This window comes from Brachyistius frenatus, unplaced genomic scaffold, assembly GCF_029030835.1.
Source record: "Brachyistius frenatus isolate BFR_SWC_R1_liver_20210118 unplaced genomic scaffold, ASM2903083v1 Contig_86, whole genome shotgun sequence".
NCBI lineage: Eukaryota > Metazoa > Chordata > Actinopteri > Embiotocidae > Brachyistius > Brachyistius frenatus.
The window spans coordinates 1,208,836-1,230,681 of record NW_027210685.1 but is presented as its reverse complement, the minus strand read 5'-3'; the positions used below and the strand labels follow the sequence as shown (position 1 = coordinate 1,230,681).

The 21,846-nt window shown below is 39.1% G+C and overlaps 1 protein-coding gene across 10 annotated transcripts in view; it reads left to right on the top strand.

Annotated features, from left to right (window-relative positions):
• znf536 (zinc finger protein 536) overlaps positions 1-21,407 on the top strand; it is a 198,033-nt gene extending 176,626 nt beyond the window's left edge. For 9 of the 10 annotated variants that reach the window (XM_069709846.1, XM_069709847.1, XM_069709845.1 and 6 more), the window contains one exon: positions 19,726-21,407. In XM_069709846.1, the coding sequence (XP_069565947.1) occupies positions 19,726-19,880 (155 nt within the window). In that variant the 3' untranslated portion in view covers positions 19,881-21,407. Of the gene's footprint in view, positions 1-595; positions 1,417-19,725 lie in introns of those variants that run through there. The other variant, XM_069709850.1, reaches the window with a different exon arrangement.
• Positions 21,408-21,846: the final 439 nt, after the last annotated feature.

The following is a 21,846-nucleotide window of genomic DNA, read 5'->3' as shown; positions in this document are numbered from 1 at the left end:
TGCAGACTGGGCGTTGCCTTCAATGGTCACAACAAGACCAGGTTCACTCAGTGCTCTTTCCTGTGGCAGATTTTTAGGCTTCCCACAGCTGCTTGTATTTGTGTTATCATAGATTACAGCTGCATTGTTTGAAGTTGACTGACAGCCAGTGATATTTACTGTATGCTCACGCACGAGTGTGTATTTGGATTCCTTTGTTTTTGATGAGGAGCGCGCACACACACACACACACACACACACACACACACACACACACACACACACACACACACACACACACACACACACACACACACACACACGCACACAAACACACAAAGATGCACCGGTGTAATCATGCTACACACATACCGAGCTTTGCAGAAGCACAAACACACAGACACACACTCCCTGTCAGATGCTGTTGTTCTTGACATTCTGTCGATATCATTGTGTCCAAAAGCATCGGCGTGTTTCATGGGGCTCTTGACTGACGCTGGCCGCCATCCTTTGATGCACACGCACACACTTTGTTCCAGGACCAATGCAACTATCGCGCTGTCTCTCTTGCTCTTTCACTGTGTTTCTATCCCTCTTACTTGTTGTCCTCTTTTAGACTTCATCGCTGTCCCTCTGCGATAACCGGCAGCCCAGACAGATATGTTTCATACGCAGAAGGATAGACATGTCATCATTTAAGAACATGTATTTGGTATAAATAAGAATATACTGTGTTGTAGTCCACCAGTAATATTTGTATCTCTAAATCCTGGCACTGTTTCTAAATGACCTTAACATATCTGGCATTTATGTACTGCAATTTATTAATATTTGTCCGTGACACCAGTTCATCTGTGATAAACTGATAAATAACAGTGAGAAGTAATAGTGAAAAAAGCAGGTGCATGTATGATGTGCAAGTATTTATATTTGAGCATTAAGAAAGAATTGTCTCAATATATTTTGCATTCGTTTGAATGAGAAACGTACCGATTGATTTCTTCATCCATCTTTGGTCAAGCGGGCCGTGTCCGTCCGCAGCCTCCCTCTCCCCGCCTTATTGAATAAACACAGACGTTTTATAGACATTGGCCTTGATGCTGCAATATTGTTTTTGACTCTCTCTGTTACGTATTGATCACTGGCTCGCTTGTTTATCGGGGTGAATTCTTATGGATGAATACGTGCACACACACTTTCTCACATATGAATATACACTATAGGAACGTATACTTGTGGCCTTTCATTTAAATAAGTCATCATTGTTGCTGTCACATTGCAGTGAAGGATTGTGTGTGTGTGTGTGTGTGTGTGTGTGTGTGTGTGTGTGTGTGTGTGTGTGTGTGTGTGTGTGTGTGTGTGTGTGTGTGTGTGTGTGTGTGTGTGTGTGTGTGTGTGTGTGTGTGTGTGTGTCTGTCTTTGGGGGTGTGTGTGTGGGGGGGGATTCAAACATTGATATCTGACTACTGATTCCTTGTCATTTTATTATTACCCGTCCACTCTACATGGAAGTACCGCTTTGTTGTTGCATGTTTTTGTGCGTAGTTGAACTACTCAGGCAATGACTCCATCGCTAATTATAGCTTTCCACTTGAGCGGTGACACAGAGACATGAGCCCTTGTGTTAACTTCTCTGGAACTCAACAAGTGTTGTGGTTTTCAGATATGCTCATTTCTGCATTGTGCTCAACATTGTAATTTCACTGTTTCATTCATTTGGAAATGCACGAACCTATTTGTTAGTATGACACTGAACACTTTTAAAAACATTGCAAAATGTAGTTATATGTACTTTGGTGTATTGGCAAAATTCTGAGTTTAAAATTTCCATTCATGCAGGATATGCGATATGGGTACCAGAACATCACGGTTACTACCTTAATGTGTTAAACGAGGCATGGGGTGTTGGTTAAGTGGTGATTTTGTTGAAAAATGAAAGAAAAAAAAACCTCATTCTTAGTTCGATTGTCAGAGACATGATACTCAAATGCATTTTTAAAATGATGAATAAATGTAATTTACAATAAATGTATAGTATATATATATTATTTTACGTTACACACATTATAGCAATGACATTCAGACTGAACATTTTTTTTCAGTAATTATAAACATGTATATAAAGCGGGTAAAATGTCCTTTCTATACTGATTTCTGCTTTATATATTTCCATACTAGTAAGTAAAGTAGTTTTACAGGTGATCTGAAAAGGAACGAGTAAACATACGAGTAACTATCACTTTAATAAATACAATATAGTAAAAAGTAGAAGATTTATCTCGAAAATATATTGGAGTACAAGTACAGCTAGCTGGAATGGAAATACTTGAGTCCATTACAAGTATTTCAAAATGGAACGTAAATAAAGTAGAACCGCCTGATTCTGTCTGAGGTTTCTTCCTGTTAAAAGGAAGTTTTTCCTTCCCTCTGTCGGAGGATTTTCTCACTTAAAGGGGAGTTTTTTTTTTCTCCTAGCCTATGTGGATATTGTTCAATTGTAGGGTTTCTTTGTATAATATTGTAAAGGTTTGTTGTAAAGAATTTACTGTGTTAAGTGCCTTGAAATAACCTTTGTTGTGATTTTTCTGCATATAAATAAAATTGTATTGAATCGAAATAAAATAGGGAAAATCTACTTATTTACTTTTCACCACTGTTCCATTCCCCTATACCATGTTGCTTCATTTAACAGTGGCAATACTTCCGTCCTCCCTCCTTTGTCTTATCTTTTGGGACATTTTAATTGTTTTGCTTAGTACTACTATATCTGCTTAACAGAAACTCTATGTCAGTTTGCACAGGAAGAAGCCCTTTATACCTATGTTGTGTTCTAAAGGAAGCTTGGCAAACAGTTTTATCCGCCATATAGGTGCCTGTAAAGCTGCCAGTTATCTTAATTGGTTGTTTGTTGTAACTCCACTAAAGTCTACAAATGAAGGTGGTGCTGATTTATTTACATCCACAATACTGAGTACAGTAAATTCAATCAGTTTGCTTTAATTATTGCAAGTCGATATAGGACCACCATCCTAACCAAAGAACCTTTGAAGATCCCTGTTTTTTGAGGGTGTAGCAGTAGCTGAATACATGGTTGAGTCCGAGCACTGATCGAGGCCTGGCTCGATTGTCTGCTCTGTCCAGAAGGCATCTCCGCAGGACGTTAGACGGCTCAGCATTCTGGGATAGCTGCCCAGGGGTCCCGGATGACCTCAAGAGTTAAAAGCAAGCAGCGGGAGAGATAGACGAAGGCATGGAGGAAGCATGGAAACTGACAGAGAGACAGAGAATGGAGGGATGGAGGTATGTGGATGAAGGCAGGGAGGGGGAAGGAGATGGGAGAGAGATGGAGAATTGGTAGTGTTTAAGAGGCAGAGAGAGAGAAATTGGAGAAAGGGTGAAAAAGACATTGAGAAAAAAGACTCAAGAATGAGTTAAAATGTGTACGTTAAGATAAAGTACAGAAAGGCATGATAAGATTTACTGGACTCATAGAGACAGATAGATGGAAAAGGTAATGGGTATGTAACAGTAAAGAAAGTATTACCCTTGTATACCTTTATTGGTTGATGCCCTTTGCTCCACTGAAGGGAACTTGTAATGCTTCAGTCATCCAGTGCTCTGAGCTTCGTGGCTGTCTGTTTGTCCTTTTCCTGTTTGAACATGACAATGCGCCAGTACACAAAGTGACGTAAGAAAATAAATGGTATTCCACGTTTAGAGTTGGAGGAACTGCAGAGAGCCATTTCATCAAGCTTATCCCCCAGCCTTGGGATGTTGTACGATGTGTTGTCTGTCCACGTCATATTTGACCAAGTCAGAGGTGATTTTACACGTCTTTTCAGATAACCGGTATAAATCTCAGATAGTGTTGTTAATTAGTTTGGTTAATTAGTTTGGTGATGTTAACTGAGCGGAAGGAAGGTGTACCGCAATATTAACCATGTCCCAGTTCTCATGCAATATGGGAAGGAAGAAAGTTTCTTCTGAAGATAAAAAAAAAAGCACTAAATAGTTCACTGTTTTGCAAACGGCATGGAAACCATTGATATTTTGTGGACTGAAAAGAGACCATTGAACTGTAAAAAGAATGTGAGTGATTCAGAGCACAGATGATTTGGTCAGAAAATGGCCTGTGAGAGAAAGTTTCCATAAGACAAATCAATAGTGAGTTAGGGTTATGGAAGGCAGCTATATAAAAGTCAGTGTTGAGCAGCAATGAGGTATTTAAAACAGCTAGAGTTCCAAAAATGTCTTACTGCAGGAGCCTGGCTGTTTTGCAAAACGCTGCTTTGGTTATCGCTAACAAATGCTCATAAAGAACACCTCAGAAATACATTCTTAACCAAGACCATGCTACAGGGGAGTGTGCAGAAGGATGGACTTCTGGATGGCTCGGGAATGACCACCTCGTTCCAACAAGACGGTGACTTCAATGTGGCCGAGTGATCTTCTAGTCTGAAATGTTAGGCGATGAGATGGTAGATCTCTTTAAGGTTCCTGAGGGTGTCCACAAGATATGTGGAGTTCCATTCCCTTCCATAGTATAAAAAGATGAATCGTGTCTTCCAGAGTAACACCACCTCTGCAGGAGATTCATAGCATTCCTGGCACTCATGGTTTTGCACATTCAAAAGCCTACAGATGTAGTTGTATAGAACAATTGAGAAAGAAGTTTCAACCATTCTTGTTCTGGGCTATAGCTGTGGGGAGCGTAATTTCAAAGTAACAGAATTTGTGAGAAGTCAAGAAGGAAGAAGGTTTCAGACGCTGTTTAACCTTCTGACAAGCACTCCTGTTGAACTCTAAGAGGTGAGGGATGATATAGACGCTTATTAAAGAATATGGTTTGGGATGAGATGTTCAATAATGACATTTAGGTGTAACATGCTCACATAGTTCTGTACAGTGTAAAAAGAGTCAAAACCAACCTTTTGTCTCCTTTACAATTGGCAAAGGAAGAAACATAAAAAGCAGAAGCCAAAAATAGGATAGAATGGGAGAAGTGATGTAAGATGAATGAGGGAAGCAGAGGGTTATAAGACAGACTTAGCAGACGGTGTTGTGTATGTGTGCGCACAAAAGAAGGAGGAAAGAATTGAGAATGTCGTCCCTCAGACGGACCTGGTGAGCGACATGTCAGATCTTTCATTCCCCTCATTGGCTTCCCGGTGCTCTTTCCCACAGTCCTCTTCTCCTTGGCCCGATAATGACGCTTAAGAAGGTAATGGTGTAAATGAAAGCTCCTCCACCCTCCTCCCCCTTCTCCTCCCCCTTCTATCTATATGTCTCTCTACCTCGCTCTCTCTGGGGAACAAAGAGGCCTTATTATACCTCCCTGTCAGCGTCGCTCTGCGTCTCACCACTGTACAATCACTGTTTTCAGTAGCACTACCAGCATGGGGTAAATGGGGAGAGAGACTGAAAGAGTGGGCGAGACAGGTAGAGAGAGAACGTGAGGGTCCTCTCCAGTGCCAGTATTCAACACTAGTTATCTAGAAGTGCTTTTTTAGTTTGAAGCGCACTGTTCATTTGTGGAGAATGTCTTTGTGGGGAGCTTTTCTTTTTCTTAAAGCGTTAACAGGCAGTGTAATTTATTTGAGGCACTCGTTCACATGACACACATAGGAAAGCACATACACACTCCTTAAGTCTAGAGATATCTTCTTATTGGGGAATCTTTCAATAAATCAATGTGACTTTAAACACATTTCCCAGGCGACGCGGCTGACCTGATAAGAAGTGAACTAATCTCTTTTGAGGCTGCCGGGAGAGCTTTGAACCAAATCTACTGTGCATCTATCACCAAGGTTATTTGTCAATGGCTGCTAATCCCAGGTAAATTTCCCTGGTTTTATATCAGGGTTCTCATGTCTGAAGTTTCTCGGCCTTGGGAAAATACGAGAGCAGGCTTACAGAAAGAAGGGGAACAAAAGAAATGTTATGGATATCAACAGAAAAACAATGGTTCAGGGAGGGAGAGGGGAAAGGAGGCACACAGAGAGAATGTTTATTAATTATTCTTTACACGTCAGAATCAGAAGTGGACTGCAATGAATTTATCTTTATCAAAACATTTATTCTAATGCTGATAGAAGATCAATCATCCTTTTCAACTGGCCCCTCAGTCTTTTTCTCACAGTCAATGCACCTCTACCAAATGGTCCGAGAAAATGTTAATTTACAGTAAAAGTACACATTCACCAATCACACACAGATGCTTAACATTAATGGACAAGAGCATGATGTCATCGGTTTTTTTTAAGAATGATTATGTTCTTATTGTTTTCTAAAACTCCTCACCGGATGTGTATTTCAGATCCACTTCAATACACACCCTGTAAATTAGAGCAAAGTTCATCAGTGCCCACAGCTTAAATTGTTCAATTTCAGTGTGTTGAATAATTATCACCAATATCATAAATATCACCTGGGATTTACCTGATTATCACTGTCACTACAAAATATCCATGAAAATTAAACTGACAAATTTCAACAAATATAATTTCTTAATCAGAGAATTTTAATTTCTATGGTAATATCAGTTTTTGTTGAAAAAAAAATCTTAGTAACACCTGATCTGAGTTTTTGTTTTATGCAAATAATATTTAATTCACTTACACCGTAATATTCAGCAAACAGGTTCAGACTATACTAAATCCATCCCAAATGTAATTACATATAAAACTCTACAGATTTTCCCGGCTGCTAAAATGAGCCTGAAAAGATCTGCTTCTAAAAAAAAAACCTGTGGGGCATCTGGATTTTTTGAGGCCTATCACACTTTGATCGAGCACTAGACATGTCTCAATTTAAATGAATAGGACCAGATGTCACAATTCAAAATATACTCTACCAAAGGGTGTAGAAGACAATTAATGGGTCAATACATATTAAGTACTATATTCTCATAACATTTTAATGTGATCTGCTCTGTCTGCAAACTCCGAGCAGAGATCCAGGAAGCCAGGCTTTGGTTCTATCTGTGTAACCAATTAGCACATTGTAACCAATGTTTGGCTCACACTGTGTAGAAAATAAAAAGTTTCACCTCTGCCTATTACACATCTTCCCACCACACACACTGTGTGGTAATAGATAATTGATCAGACACATTATTGAAAATGGGAAGTTTCTGTCTTTACTATTTCTTATCCGGCACGACCTCATATGGAAAGAAACTTTTTTTTCTCTTCATCATGTAACCTCCCCCTTCTTTTTTCCTTTTTTTCTTTCCGTCCCTTGAAGTCCCCCCATGTGTGCAGAGGATCATGGAAAATCTCTTGCCATATCTGTCATCTGTCACGCTCTCTGATGAACAGTTTTGATCTTTTACTCTTCTGTTTATGGTCGTTGTCAAGCAAAAAGAGTCGTAGCCGTAAGTGCTTACACCAGCGTGTAAATAGTTTGACGTGTGGCTCTGTAACAAAGTTGTAGGAGTAAATAAGGAACCCAACAACCACGCAGAATTGCAATTAAGTTGTATGCCTGCATTATGAAATGTTTGGAACAGCATGATTTCTGTTCACTCTTTTGACTCTTGATATGAAAAGTGTGTGTTTCTTTGTTCCAGAAAGACTCCTTGGCCGTGATAGAACAAAGAGTAAATGCAGTGTATTATGGATAGCACTCATGCATACACACTGCACAGTGCTGTAGTGGAAAAAATATGTGGACTATAGTGCGATTGCGGCTCAGTTCTTCTCTTGTAAGGTCATCAAATTGGTCATTTGAGAACATGTTTCCCTCCTATTTAGCTGTTTATTCACCCATAAATACCAATAGTATTATAAAGTGTATTTTTCAGTTGAAATATTTTTGATGTCTGGAACATAAAAATATTTTTTTTTCAGCCTGACAGTATCGGCCATACACACTTTAAGATTTCCACCAGGATTTAAAATCATCTATATAAGATAATGACAGTATGGGCCACTGGTGCGCTGCTGCTTGTGAATAGTTTTTAAATGTATATTTTCTTTTCAGAATACAAAATTCAAACGAATATGCTGACATGTTGAAGGGATTCCCATATCTCTAGTGCAGATTTTCAAGAATTAGTTGTGGTATCTGTAAAATAATATTTTTACTCTCATTGAGGCCTTCAGTGGCTAAATGAAGTTACATAAAGTGAGGATTGCAGTGCAAGGAAATCATGTTTTCTGTTTTTTCAAAGTATATCTCTTTTTTTTTATTACAATAGAAGTTGAGAATTAATACACATTTCACAGAACCTTTAAGTAGAGATAAAGACATTTGCTGTTTCGAAAACAAGTTAGTAAAAGTCGTCAGGACTCCAATGCTCCAACACATTTTTTATGTTTCTTAATTTTTCTTTAAAAAAAAAACTACTTATAACTTTGAATTTTATTGCAAATGTATAAATGGCACAAGATGCAATTCTGAAAGTTGTTAAGTCTCAAAGGATTCCAATAAATCTTTGTGACAGACGATAGACCAAGTGGTGTTTCACAAGCATTTCCACAATGGTGAGAAGTCTTCCAACTCTTGTTGGAATTTTGTATCTTTTCAGCATCAAATTGTAAACATAAAAAGTGTGTTTTCTGTTTAACATTAACAGATTCAGACCACAAAATAGTGGCTTTAAAGCTGGCCTCCAAAAACCCATCAGTTGAACTTAAGTTTGTGGTAATGCCGACAGCTCAGAGACAAATCTGTATTACCGTCCAGGACTTAAGACAGAGGGAAGACCTCAGAGGAAATGACAGAGAGTGAGAAACGCAGAAAAAGAGAAATGGAGAGAGTGTAAGCGATTCGGGAAGAAGGCAAAGACAAGGGAGAAGAGAGGGGGTGCTGGGTAGGGGTGTGGGAGTGGGGTGGGGTGGGGGGGGGGTGATCTTGGAAAGGTTTCGTATATCATAATTATCCCGTTAAGTAACGGCAGAGCGGCCTCCCCGGGGGAATTTGTCTTAAATGGAAGATTTGCAAGGAGAACGGGTCAGAGAGAGAGAGAGAGAAAGAAAAACGGCTTCCAGTCGGCAGGAAATCCTGTTTACATTTACATAATCATATCAACACTCACTCCTTCTTCTTCATCGTGTCTTTCTTATGGCTGCCTTTTCAACAAAAAAACAAAAAAAAAAAAAAAAAAACAGGAAGAAACAGATGAGGGAGGGCTTCAGGCTGCTGCTTGTCGGTGTTTGTTGTTTCTCTTTTTTATTTTTTGCTTGCTCTTATTTTCTTAAAAGTGCTGCCAGTGTTGGCAAGAATGCCTCTCTTTTTTAAAATCTCTTGCCAGCACATCCAACCTCTTCTCAACGTCTCTGTCTTTGCACCTCATAATGTTCTCTGAGTGGGATTTCGCAGACCTTTTGGCCTCTCTCCCTTGTTTGGCATGTTTAAAAAGATATCATAAATAAGGCATGGCATGCCCGGCTGTGTGAGACTTAATTGAGATCTGCTAAAAGCAGCAAGCAGATGTTTGTAACAGCAAATGTTGAATCATCAGAGACTCCTGAAAGCCTGTGAAACCATGTTAAAAAGAAGTCAGGTGATCTACATTTTTCATATTCATCGCGTTCTCTCCTTTTTTTTCTCTCCTTACATGAAGGAAAACTGAAGTGGTGATGTGAAACTGTGTGTGTGGAGAGTTTATAGGAGAACACAAAAGGGAAACATGAAACATACGGGGTATTAGCAATGCTAAACTGTTGTATAGTGTCTTTATCATAATGTATACGCTGAAATGAAGACAAGGACATGAGAAAGAAAAAAAAGACTGACTTGAAGCTTGACTAAAATCTGGAACGGAAACTGATGGCTGACGATAAGGTGATACATGTTGTAAAAAATGATACTGCAGACCATCAAACTGTAAAAAAACATTTTTTCTTGACTTACCTCTTAATTTATTTTCAAAGTATTTTATAATAGTAGTCTACTTTTTTAAATATATTCAATACCAATTTACATTTAACAATACATTTTCATATACATATTTATGATATCAGTATTGCTGATATTATTTGTTACATAATTATATGATTTTAGATTTTTTTATTTTATTTTATAAATGAAACCACACATGGATACTGAAAGTAACTCACCTTGTGAGGATGTAAAGATTAAATACTTCATGAAAAAGCAATCATTAAACAATTGTACTGTGATACATGCAAAGCAGAATCAGGTTTGCGAGATGCCTCCAATAATTTCATATGACAAAGCCAATCTTCACAAACAATATAGTAGTAAAGATTGGTGTCTTTTCTGTTTCAAAATCTTGGCAGTTTTGGGTACTTTAACTAGTGATGTTTGGTTGCATATTATTTCCTGATGTGTGATTGAAACAAAAATTGTTTCTTTCATTCTTTGATTTATTTTTTTACCTCCAAAGGAGTCGGAATAGGAAAAGGACCATTAAACTAACCTCTTGCTGGAACTTGAGTAAAAAAAGAAAAGAAAAGGTTGCAGGGTCTTGACCACCATCTTTGCATTCCCTAAATCGTCCATCTCCCATCAGTGTTTCTTATTATTAACCAGTGCTTCTCTGCTGAATCACCTGGCCACAAAATTTGTGTTTGTCAGTTTGTCAGAGTCACTACACTACACTACACTACACTACACGCTATGAGCACAAGTGCTAAATCCCTCCTCTACGGTTAGAGGCCACTCGATCAACTAGTAATATAAGAAAAAAAAGAGATTGTTGTTTTGCTTTGTATGTTAAAGGAGCGAATGCCTAAAAAAATCTGCAGATAATCCAATTATGTATAACCAGTTAGAATGCAGTAAATGTAAAACTTGTAAGGCCTGTAGGGGTTTGGGAATCCTGCTCTGCCAGGTTCATAACCCAGGCTTGGTGTAATCCGTATTCATTGAGTCGTTACCTCACAGTTTGCCATCCTTGCCCCTATAACGGTGGAGAGGCTCCGGTGTTCACACACTCACTGAACTAGAAAAAGTACCCACCTGTGACCTCGCAGGGCACATTATACCTATAGTACAACACTGTGTCTTCTTATTTAGATTAAACCTTCACATGCATTTCAGACCAGCTATAATAAATGATAATGAATTATGAAGTGTAATGCTGGACTCAGATCCAAGCTGCTCAGCAAACACTGACAGTAAAAGGTAATCAAGAACTGTTTCAGCTTCAATTAATCTTGACAGTCTTGCCCTTTGGGTTTTAACATATGGCAAGAGCCTGCACCTTGATATACTAAATTGATGCACATGTTAGAGTTGTTCAAAGAGCCCGTACCTCCTCCTCCTTCTTCTTCTCTCCGCCGACTCCAACCACCCAGCCCTCAGAGACCTCTCCATCCTCACATTCTAAACTGCTGTCATTTATTTGTCTGTAATATTTGGAATCTTGGGAGAACTCCCCACATGTCAGTGGGAACTAGTGATAGGTTCTCTGTGATTATAAATGATAACTAAGTTAAGTGTGTTGCTGGGGTGCTTTTACTTTCCTGTCTGCCTGTCATATTAATCTGCCTGCAGAGAGATCTGACTTCTTTTCATCTCAGTGTCTGCATCTTTTACCTCTCTGTGCTTTGGTCCTGGTCTTTTACTTTTTTTGGCCACTCTACATTAATGCAGTTAATGGAAATATTTCAAATGATAACTTTGCACCGAATCCACTGACAATTGGGATTCAAGGAATAGCTTTCAAAGGTGTAAAAAGCTGAGTCACCAGTATCTACATTTAAAGAAGGCCTTCAGTTTCATTATTTCAGGTTAAGATTCCTCTTTCTACTCATTCTCTATTTTTCTGTCTGTGTCTGTCTCCGTGAGTGAGTATTACAGGCTTTATCAGAGCAACGCACTGTTGCCCTATATATGCATTTTGCCCTATATATGCATTTTGCCCTATTTGCTGCCGTGACTCCAGTTCATTTTCTCCTTCCCCTGTGATCTACATCATCCATAACGTGTCATCGTACTCCTTTTGTCTGCCGTCCTACTCTTTTGCAGTCAAACAGAGAGGTTCAGGGACACATTTCTTTGGCAGATCAACAGACTCCTTCTTCCTTCCCATCTTCCATCTGGCTTCATGCCACACCGAATTAGTAACCAGATAGTTACTGCCACTGTGCTGCTATGGAAAATATTGTACACTTCTGGGAGGGCCGTGGCTTGTAGATTAGCGCCTACAATTATACAATACATAGTTAACTCACAGGAAGACCATCTGCTTTCCGGTGTTTGGTCTGTTTGTCATTTATTCAAAAGCAGGAAACCTAGAAATGTGTAAGGAACCTTAAAACGGGTGTTGAAGATGGATCAGTTCAATAGATGATGGAAATTGACATTAAGCTCTTAATATCTTGACAGGGTATCACAAAATAAAATATTGCACAGCATACCATTGTTACCATCTTTTACTTCACCGTATTCTTATTTGTAGTAGCAAACAGTAGCAGCTTTAGTTTGTTTATTTGAAGAAAGAAAGTAGACATTACATGGAAAAGTAAGAAAAAGGAATCACAGCATTGTACCACAGTGTATTGTAAGGGCTCTACTGTAAGTTGAAATGAATTTAATAACAGATAGATGGAATTAGTGAAATTTAAAAGGAAGCTGTAGCCATAAATGCTGCTCAGTCAGTTTTTTTTTTTTTTTCTTTTTCAAACCCTACAAGCCCTTATGGGAAAGACAAACCCAATTTGTTAGCTACTAAATTCCTGTACAGCAGAGTGCATTAATACAAATATCCACAAGTTTGGCCTTTAGCCTTTGCTTGTATTGCAGAGGATGAGGGAAGGATGTTAGTTCATGTAAGCACAAAGCTTTCCAAAAAAAAAGGAAAAAACTAAAAGTGTCCACATTTTGTGGAGATGACCTCACCTAATCCTGCCCCCGTAACAAAAGCTTCCTTCTCAGAAAAGAATGGACGGTAGTGATAGTTAGGAAACTCAAGAACTCAAACCCTTGATTTCCTTTTGAGAACACACAAATAACAAAGAGCTGCGGACACACAAAGTTGTCAATACACAGAGCCACACTCAGATGAGACAAAAAGTAAATAAAAAAGAAAGAACGAAAAGACCCTCATTTGACCTTGATAGAACCGGTGAGAAATGGATAATGTAGTAGTTTAATGATTTTGTCCACTTTCTGCTATTCAGTATTTATTTTTTGCTCTCTCCCTTTTTACATTAGACTACAGGCCTTTTCAGATCACAGTGTGTCACAAGCATTTAAGATGTGGCCTTTTTTCCCTGCACATTCCAATGCCATTATGTTACATTGTTGCTGAATAAAAGGACGTATTATGTTCCAGCCCCCCCAGTAAAAGGGCAGAAGTGGACCGAGTTTTTATCTGCTGAACGAATCAATCAGGATTATGTCAGCTGAAAAGAATCACAGACAGCAGTCGCCAAGCACTGTGTTTCTGTGTGTCTGAGTGTGTGTCAGTGTGTGTATCCCCCTCTGTGGATGAGAAATGATGAGAAATTTGCGGTGGAGGAAAGCACTTGTTGGTTATGAACATGGCCGGCTTGGTGACAGAGATGTCATTTTATGTCTAAAAAGCAAGAGGAGGGTTTTTTTTTTTTTTTCTATTTATGTATTTACCCACTCCCCCCTTAACCCAACCCTTTCTCCTCATCTATGGAAGGATTGGAAGGGCACTAATTATCATTTCAGCAGAAATGATTAGGAGATCAAACAGGGATCGAATGCCATTTCCTTCCATTAATGCAGGGGGTTTAGAGTGCCTGTCATGGCTTGGCTTGTCCTAAGGCCTGTGGAGGGAGAAAAAATAACAGGGGGGAAGAGAAACAAGGGAAGAATGGAAGATGGAGAAGAGGCTTAAGAGGAAGGGAGCGAGGGAGGGACGGGATGGGACAGGATGAGGACAGAATGAGAGAAGAGCTATTCACTTAAAAGGCCAAAGGATTTGGCGAGTATAAGCTGAGGACCAGAAAGCTATCATTTGAACAGGGGAAGATAATTAGAACTATTATTTTTCTTGTGTGATTTTCTGATAATCAGACAAGTTCACATCATTTATTTAATGACATATTTGTGCTATTGACTCCTGTCTGATAATGATCTCCATTCGTGTTGTGTGGCGCAGTTTATAGTCAGATGTACAATCTGAGATAGCTTCCTCCATTTTTGACTCTGTCTCGCAACATCATCAGCATGATTTTCTCAGACTAAATTGAGCTCCCTCGGATCCACAGACGACATTTTACAACAAGTTTACACCAACAGAAGAACTCCCAAGACTAGAAAACTGACCTTTATGTGGCCCTTAAAAAAGGCAATCAAAACATTTGTTTTCAAAAAAGTATATTCTTGTCTTGTTGATATTCTCTTTCCTTTTGAATGTTATATATTTGATATCAAATCCCTGTAATATGTTGCATCCTTGTTGTTCTGTTAAGATTGAACTCTCCAAGTTGTAGACTAAATGCAAAACCAGCTCTTAAACAAGTGACGGTGAATTGTCATCCAACAAAGTTTAATGCTTCCATTACAAGATCAACGAGACTCAAGGTAGATATTTGAAAGATTACGGAGAATCAGCGAAGCAAAGGGGCAGAATGGAGAGTGTGGATGAGGTTGTGATTGTTTCTGCACATCAGATGAGAGAAATGTCAAAGAGAATGTGAGAGATGACCTCTGTGTTCATCGCCCATTAATGACCCTGCAGCTCCCAGCTTCATTTTCTCTCTCATCAAAAACATAAAAAAAAAACATTTCCTCCTGTCTCCAATAGTCATTTCCCCCGCATTGTATTTATGTATTGAAAAAAAAAAGGTAATAGATCAAGCACATTCCATTATTCTCTTATAAGATCATTAGCAAATATAATTAGATATGAAAGAAAGTAATTTGGAGAGAAGAGGAGAGAAAAGCGCTATCAGGCAGAGAAGACAGATTGTAGCATCAGAGTGTTTGGGCTTAAATTGCTCAGCGGAGGTATTATCAAGCCGGCAATCTTTTAGCCTCAGAAATAGTTTTGGAGACAGACAGCGAAAGATAGAAAGAGGCCACTAACATTCACTTCATTGTGTTTCCCCAACTGCAATTTTTTTTTTTTTTTTTGCATTTTACTTGCTTTGCTTTTTTCCTCCTCTAAATCTTTCCATCCTGTCATACGCATCACCTCATACTCGACCCGAGAGTTTGCAGCAAAACAAAACTGAGTTTATAAAAAGAAAACAACTTGACATGGAGTCATCACACACAAAAAAACACATTATCACAGACAACAGAATACAGGTAACCTTTTTTACTCACTTCGCACACATTGATTCAGCTTTTGTATTATTTTTGCAACTTTAAAAACAGAAATAACACACAAATTGCGCTCTGCCTTGAAGTCGCTTCTTGTGGAACCCTTTCGTTGCACATCTTGTCTTGTTTCTCTCTCACGCATGCCCTCCCACTCTCCACCCGCACACGGGAGTTTTCGTCACTCTTTGTTGCACCTTAACACCATACTCTGTTTGTCTAATAAGGATCTGAGTCGAAAGCAGGCTGAGAGCACAACAATCCTGCTGCGTTTCACCACAAATTTGCTTTTTTTTTTTTTTCCCTCACCCCTTCTTCTTCTTTAGTAGTGCTTTGAGGGATTGGGTAAGGGAGGGGGAGGAGGGTGGGAAGGGTGAAACGGAGGGATGGCAGTGTGGATGTGGATTTTTCTAGTCTTTTGTGCGAATCACAGGGAATGGTAACTATAAACATCCTGTATTCATTAAAACCATCTAAAAATACAATTTTGGAGTGGGGGAGGGGGGGTGCACTCACTTCCTCGCAGCTCCTCCTCGGTGTACAAGCGGGCTGTGTTATGCCTTGTTGCTGCTCATATTTACATATTTATAAATACTGGGCTGTACAATGAGACGAGGCTGTGCCAAGAACAACAGTTTCTGCTAGTGCAGGGCCCGGATGCCTGGGAGAGCGAACAAAGGAGCCACAGCCACCTTCAGTGGTGTGGAGAGGGTTCACAGAGCTGTTCCTACACTCGTCATATGTAGATTCATATGTATACAGAGGAGGCAACTTTGAGGCTACTTTTGATGTCTGACGCGAAGGCTGATATACTGTGTGATGTAACATAACTTTTAATGAATGTGAGACGTTCAGACACATGGCTGCATCCCATTTCAATGGAAGGTTTCATCAGCAGCTTTAGCACGACGCAATCTGCCTCACCCTGTCTTAAGAAGTCATTTTCTCACATATAGTATGAGTTGCCAACCTTTTTACATTAAAATTAATAAATTAATAATGTCGACTTGTAGCCCACTTTTCACCACTTGTGCCATTTTATGTTTGTTCTGTGTTTTTCATGTTGTGGGCCTCAAGAGTACAGCGTGACCCTTTGTAGATTTTCAGACCCTTGCAAACACATGTCGGCTACTTCTCTAGTGGTAACTAGCTGTGCATATCATTTCAGTATTAAAAGAAAACAAATAAACAAACAAATACATTAGTTTTACAATTTTTTTTATAAAAAGAATACAATCTGAATACTCATTTAATTTCAGTGACACTGCGCTCTTGCAGTATACTCTGTTGATTATGCAGAGTAACAGGAACACTGCTTTAACGAAGCTCTGAGCACAACAAACAAATGTCTATTCATTTCATTTGAGACCGATTTCTTAAAATATGGCTGAATAAATTCAAAGCAATCTGAGTGAGAATGTTTGGTGTTTTTTTTTTTGTAATTTGAGGGAAATGACAATTTAGGAATTTTGAGCATTCTTTGACACTACTTGAATTTAAGTTGAACATAAAAATGTCAGCGGAGGGCAGTTAAGTACATTTTAGAATATCTTTTAAATACCAACATTCATAACTAAAGCTGTAGCTAAACCCCGAGAAAAACTGAAGGAGGAAGCTACTAAAACAGAGTCACCAGCATTTCTCGTCTTGTTCTCACTTTAATATCAATAAATGCTGTGTCTGTTGTGTGAAATTTTCACAGACTGCTATTAACTTCTGGTGATCCCACTGGGACAGCACTCACACTTTTCACACACACACACACACACACACACACACACACACACACACACACACACACACACACACACACACACACACACACACACACACACACACACACACGGTCCACCGTATTCCCGAGGCGGTCTCCCCAACACATGCTCAGAGTGCAGTGGTATGCCATTGTTCCATCCTCCTTCCCATTTATCCATTCTGTTAAGCATGACACATGTATTAACAGTGGATGGATCCTGGAGCTGTGTGTCCTCACACCATATGTTTTGCTTTCCCAGGTCCGCTCCTCCGCAATAACCACCCGTCTCTTGCTATCTGGTATCTCGCAACATACCACAAGAGGGCATACTTACTCTTTGACATTGTGGTTTAAGCGTGGTGTGGCTATATGGCCAAGTTCTATAGATTGGTACTCAACTGCTGTTCCTTTGATTAAATATGAGACAATCATAGTCAAATCTATCAGTGACAGAGATTTTGATCAGTATCACACTGCCATCGTGTATGCACACTGCATCACCTCCCAAGATAGGCAGAATCTTTGAAGGAAACAAACAGATAAGCATTGCATTCATGTGATAAATGAATGCCAGGCAGGTTTTCTTCGCCTGTGAGGTGCATCTGCCATCTACCCGAATGGGAAATTAAAAACTATGAGGGGAAGTTATGCTAAATCTATAAAGTTGGCCAGGAAATCTCTCCCCCTTCACAGCGGCAGTTGTTTGGGGAGAAGGAGCACCATGCTTAAATAATAACATTCCAGGTGGCTTAGTTAATGAACAGTGAAAATCAAATATGGGGTCTAATCTGCAGCTCGTTACAGGAAGTTTCTTTACAGGGAAGTCAAAGGCAGGAAGTGCCCTTGGGGAGAGACTAAACACTTTTTGAAGCTTCAAAACAAGGAAACTTTATTTTTGGTTAAATTTAGTCAAGGTGGCTTTTGCACATCAAATAAAAAAATGTCATAGCATGTCTTAGGATATGAACAGATGAGTGACGCTTAAAGGAATGAAGTGAATTACCTTTCCATGTAGGTGCAACTTTTAACACATAATGTCTACTAAAACATACTAGTTTAAATATATGTAGAGTTATGCACAGACATCTACACATATGCTTCAGTGCCTTGTTAACTGTCTTAGCTTGCCATCTTGTGGCCATAGTTGGTTTTGAAATAATATCCTCATAGATACTCTGTGTAAATTTGATCAGTTGACACTATGACCAAGCCTTCAATATACATAGCTGTACACTCACAGCTTTGTATTATCTAGAGTAGCATATTACAAACGTGCAATCTTATGTGTTCCAGTTTGTCAGTCACTGCTTCTACCGATATCATTAAAATGAAAACAAATATATTTTTGTAATTCTCTTTTTAATATCACTGGAACCACCTGAAGAGAGTAACATGAAGCATTAAAAGCGGAAGCAGATATACAAGAATATAAGTGTTTGTTGCACAGTGATGTTGGGGTCGTTCACGTCATGCACAGAGAGCCTGAGAGTTATTACTCAGCAGTGAATCTAAGAGATGTTTTATCATGTTATTAGCTCTTTATTTTCCCAATGTTATGGTGGCACATCCTTTCATTTTCATATCCATTTTCATACTTGTGAAAGCGCAGCTCAAATAAACCCATGTTTTAATTTGGTTTTGTCAGATTCATAATGCCACTTTAAAAGAACATGACATGCAAATGTGCTCAGCGGTGTTTTATTGCAAAATAATTTTCAAAGAAGTTGCTGAGGGAATGAAAGTGCAGAAAAAGGAGGGGGGCTGTGTTGTATTATTTAGTGGCCACTGCTGTGGGACCTAATTACAGTTATGCATTTCTTACTGTCTCGCAGAGATGTAAAACTTTTTTTTTATTATTTGAATTACTCACTTCACTTCTCACCCACTCTCACACATCCTGTCATGCTTATTGAGCCAACCAACTTGCTTGTAACAAGTAAGAAACTTCCGTTGTCATAACTGTAATGTATTATCATCTAATATTCTGGAAATGATTATTTCACCGAGCAGCCCATCACAAACTCACAGTGTAAGCTCCTGAGTACAGAAGATGCAAAAAATATAATTAGGAAGAAATAAATGGTAGATTTGTACAGTAGATATTGAATTATAGCTCTGCTGACCTTGCTTGTGTAAAAAAAAACCTGTTCCTTACCTTACTGAGAGTTCGCTGCAGTGGTTGTTATACTAAGTACTGTGGTGAACAGGATAAGAAGAACGGCCAAGAATGCAATGCGATGCAAAACAAGAGTGCACCAAGAAGAGGGTTACATGTAAATTCAGCTACATGGACATGATTGGAATCTGCTCAATTCTATCTGAATGTATTATATTTAAATGTGCTCCTGTTATCTTGTCAACCCGTATTTTTTTTAGATACTACCGCGTATCCTCAGTATATTAGCATTTAGAATACAGCTGATATCAATTCAATTCAGAAAATTAAACCAAATTTGTGCTCCAGACTCAGGACCTTGATAAATGAAACTAAAACTATCTTTAAAACTAACTATGACTGCAAGTAAATGAGGAATTACGTATTTCCTGTAATTTGGATCAAACTATCCTTTAAGGTCAGTGAAATGAAGTTAAATTTAACCATACGATGCAATGTTGAGAGTTTGTGTGTGTGTGTGTGTGTGTGTGTGTGTGTGTGTGTGTGTGTGTGTGTGTGTGTGTGTGTGTGTGTGTGTGTGTGTGTGTGTGTGTGTGTGTGTGTTATGCAGGGTGTTGGGTCCGTGGTGCTAATCTGCCTCTTGTTCTCTCATTGGCCGTAGTGCATCTGTGGGTAGGAGAGGAGGACCAGCCCATGACCCATGACCCCGCCTTGACCCACGACCCCAACCATCTTAACAACGACCTTAACCACCCTAACAACCATAACCTAGGTGACCCCAAGGGCCTGGACGCCCATGCTGTAAACAAAGACTAACGACCCACACCGGAGCAAGGCAGACTGAGAAGGATGATGATGGTGAAGGCGATGATGATGTGGAGGAGGAGGATGAAGGTTAAATGAAGGAATACACTATAACAAAGACTTTATTTAAGATGAAAAAAAGAAACAAAACATATTACCGTCAGAGTCAAGAGAAGGTGAGAAATATGTGACGGAAAGTTTGGGACAGTTTCCTTTGCGGATGGATTTGCGTGATGGACCTAATGACTTTTGCAAGCGTCCTTGGACACTAAACAAAGTGACAGCAAACTTCCTGTGTTGTCTCCTGTGGTCTAATTGCCCCTTGTCTTTGTTGTCGTACCTCTTATATATATTATTTTTTTTTTCTTTTGATGAAACTACCTGTCTGATTAGCACTTGTGGTAACTGGCCCTGCAATTTCTGATACATTCCTTGAGCTAGAAAGATATGACTTTTTTTAATTAGGACTGAAGTGTAGTGCTTAATAAATGCTTTTCTCTCCTGTTAAATGAAGAAGATAGTCATTTCACAAGTCCACAGACCACCATTATACTGCATTGTACCTTGTAGAATGTATTCTACAGCAGAAAAGAAACTCAACTTTACCAGACTGTTGACAGTGATCAAGCACATTCCTGTCAAAGCAGCCACTTTTGGCTGTCATAGATTCACTATTTACAGAATGTCCCAAAGCCATGCATCACAAATAATTATCTACAACATGTTTGTGTCCAGAAATAATATGGTTGCTGGTATGAAAACATACAGATAGTTGACTTTTGATGATGACAGTGCTAAATATGATTGTGAAGAAGACAGAATATTCAAACTGCACTAAATGTCTTCATAATACTATCCTGCGCTCTTTAAACCGGCCTCCTCGCCCCTACAGTCCATTTGTCTTCTTATTCTTGTTTACTATCATTCAACACAACACCCATAGATGCTTAATGTACATAGAGAGATATACATTAGCTGCAAAAAGTGAAAACACATTTCTGAAACATTTGTGACGATGAAAAGCAAAGAAGTGAAAGTAGTTTACATGGCCACATTCTCAAATGGTAGGCATTCTTCTTGAGTTTTAAAGAGAAGAATAAAAAAAAGAACCTTAAAAAAAAACAAAAAAGCAGGAATAGTTTCTTTCTTTATAACCCTACACCCTTTCTCTTCATCTCTTATGTCAACCTCAAGGACTCTAGTGTTGCAAATGTTTGTAAAATACTGCCACCGATCATTGTTGCACAGTGTTACTGACTACTGAAAATGGTTTGATGTATTTACTTTAAGATGAAAAAAAGTTACATAAAACTGGAAAAAAGACATATTGTGTATAGCCTTAGATACCAGTCATCTGTTATTGCTTCTACAAAGCTATGTAGCTGTGCTAGACTGTAGGATGTAGGGTTGATTTTATTTTTATTTTTTTTATATATACTGTACATTAATGCCTTGTCCATTTACTGATCAAAAAAGAAAAAAAAAAAAAAGAGGAAAAAGATGACAATCGTCTCCTGTGCTGCAAAAATATTTGCCCCCATATATGCCTGTGGGGGGGGGGGGGGGGGGGGGGGGGGGGGGGGGGGGGGGGGGGGGGGGGGGGGGGGGGGGGGGGGGGGGGGGGGGGGGGGGGGGGGGGGGGGGGGGGGGGGGGGGGGGGGGGGGGGGGGGGGGGGGGTGGTGACAGAATCCATTATGCATAGAGGGACTTATCCTTTCTTATTTCTTTCATTTGTTTTGATTCTCAGAAGTATTTTGCACTGTGATAGTATTATAAATCCAACCTATACAGTACAAAACTAGCTAACTAACTAAAATGAAGGTGTGTGTTTGTGTGTCCCTTGGCATTGTGAAATGTTTCTACATCATTTTTTGTGAACCCAGAGAAAAATTCTAATGCGGTATGTACAGTCCAAATATAATACTTCTTTTTTTTTTTTAGTTTGATCAACGTCTATACTGTATGTGGCTTTGACAA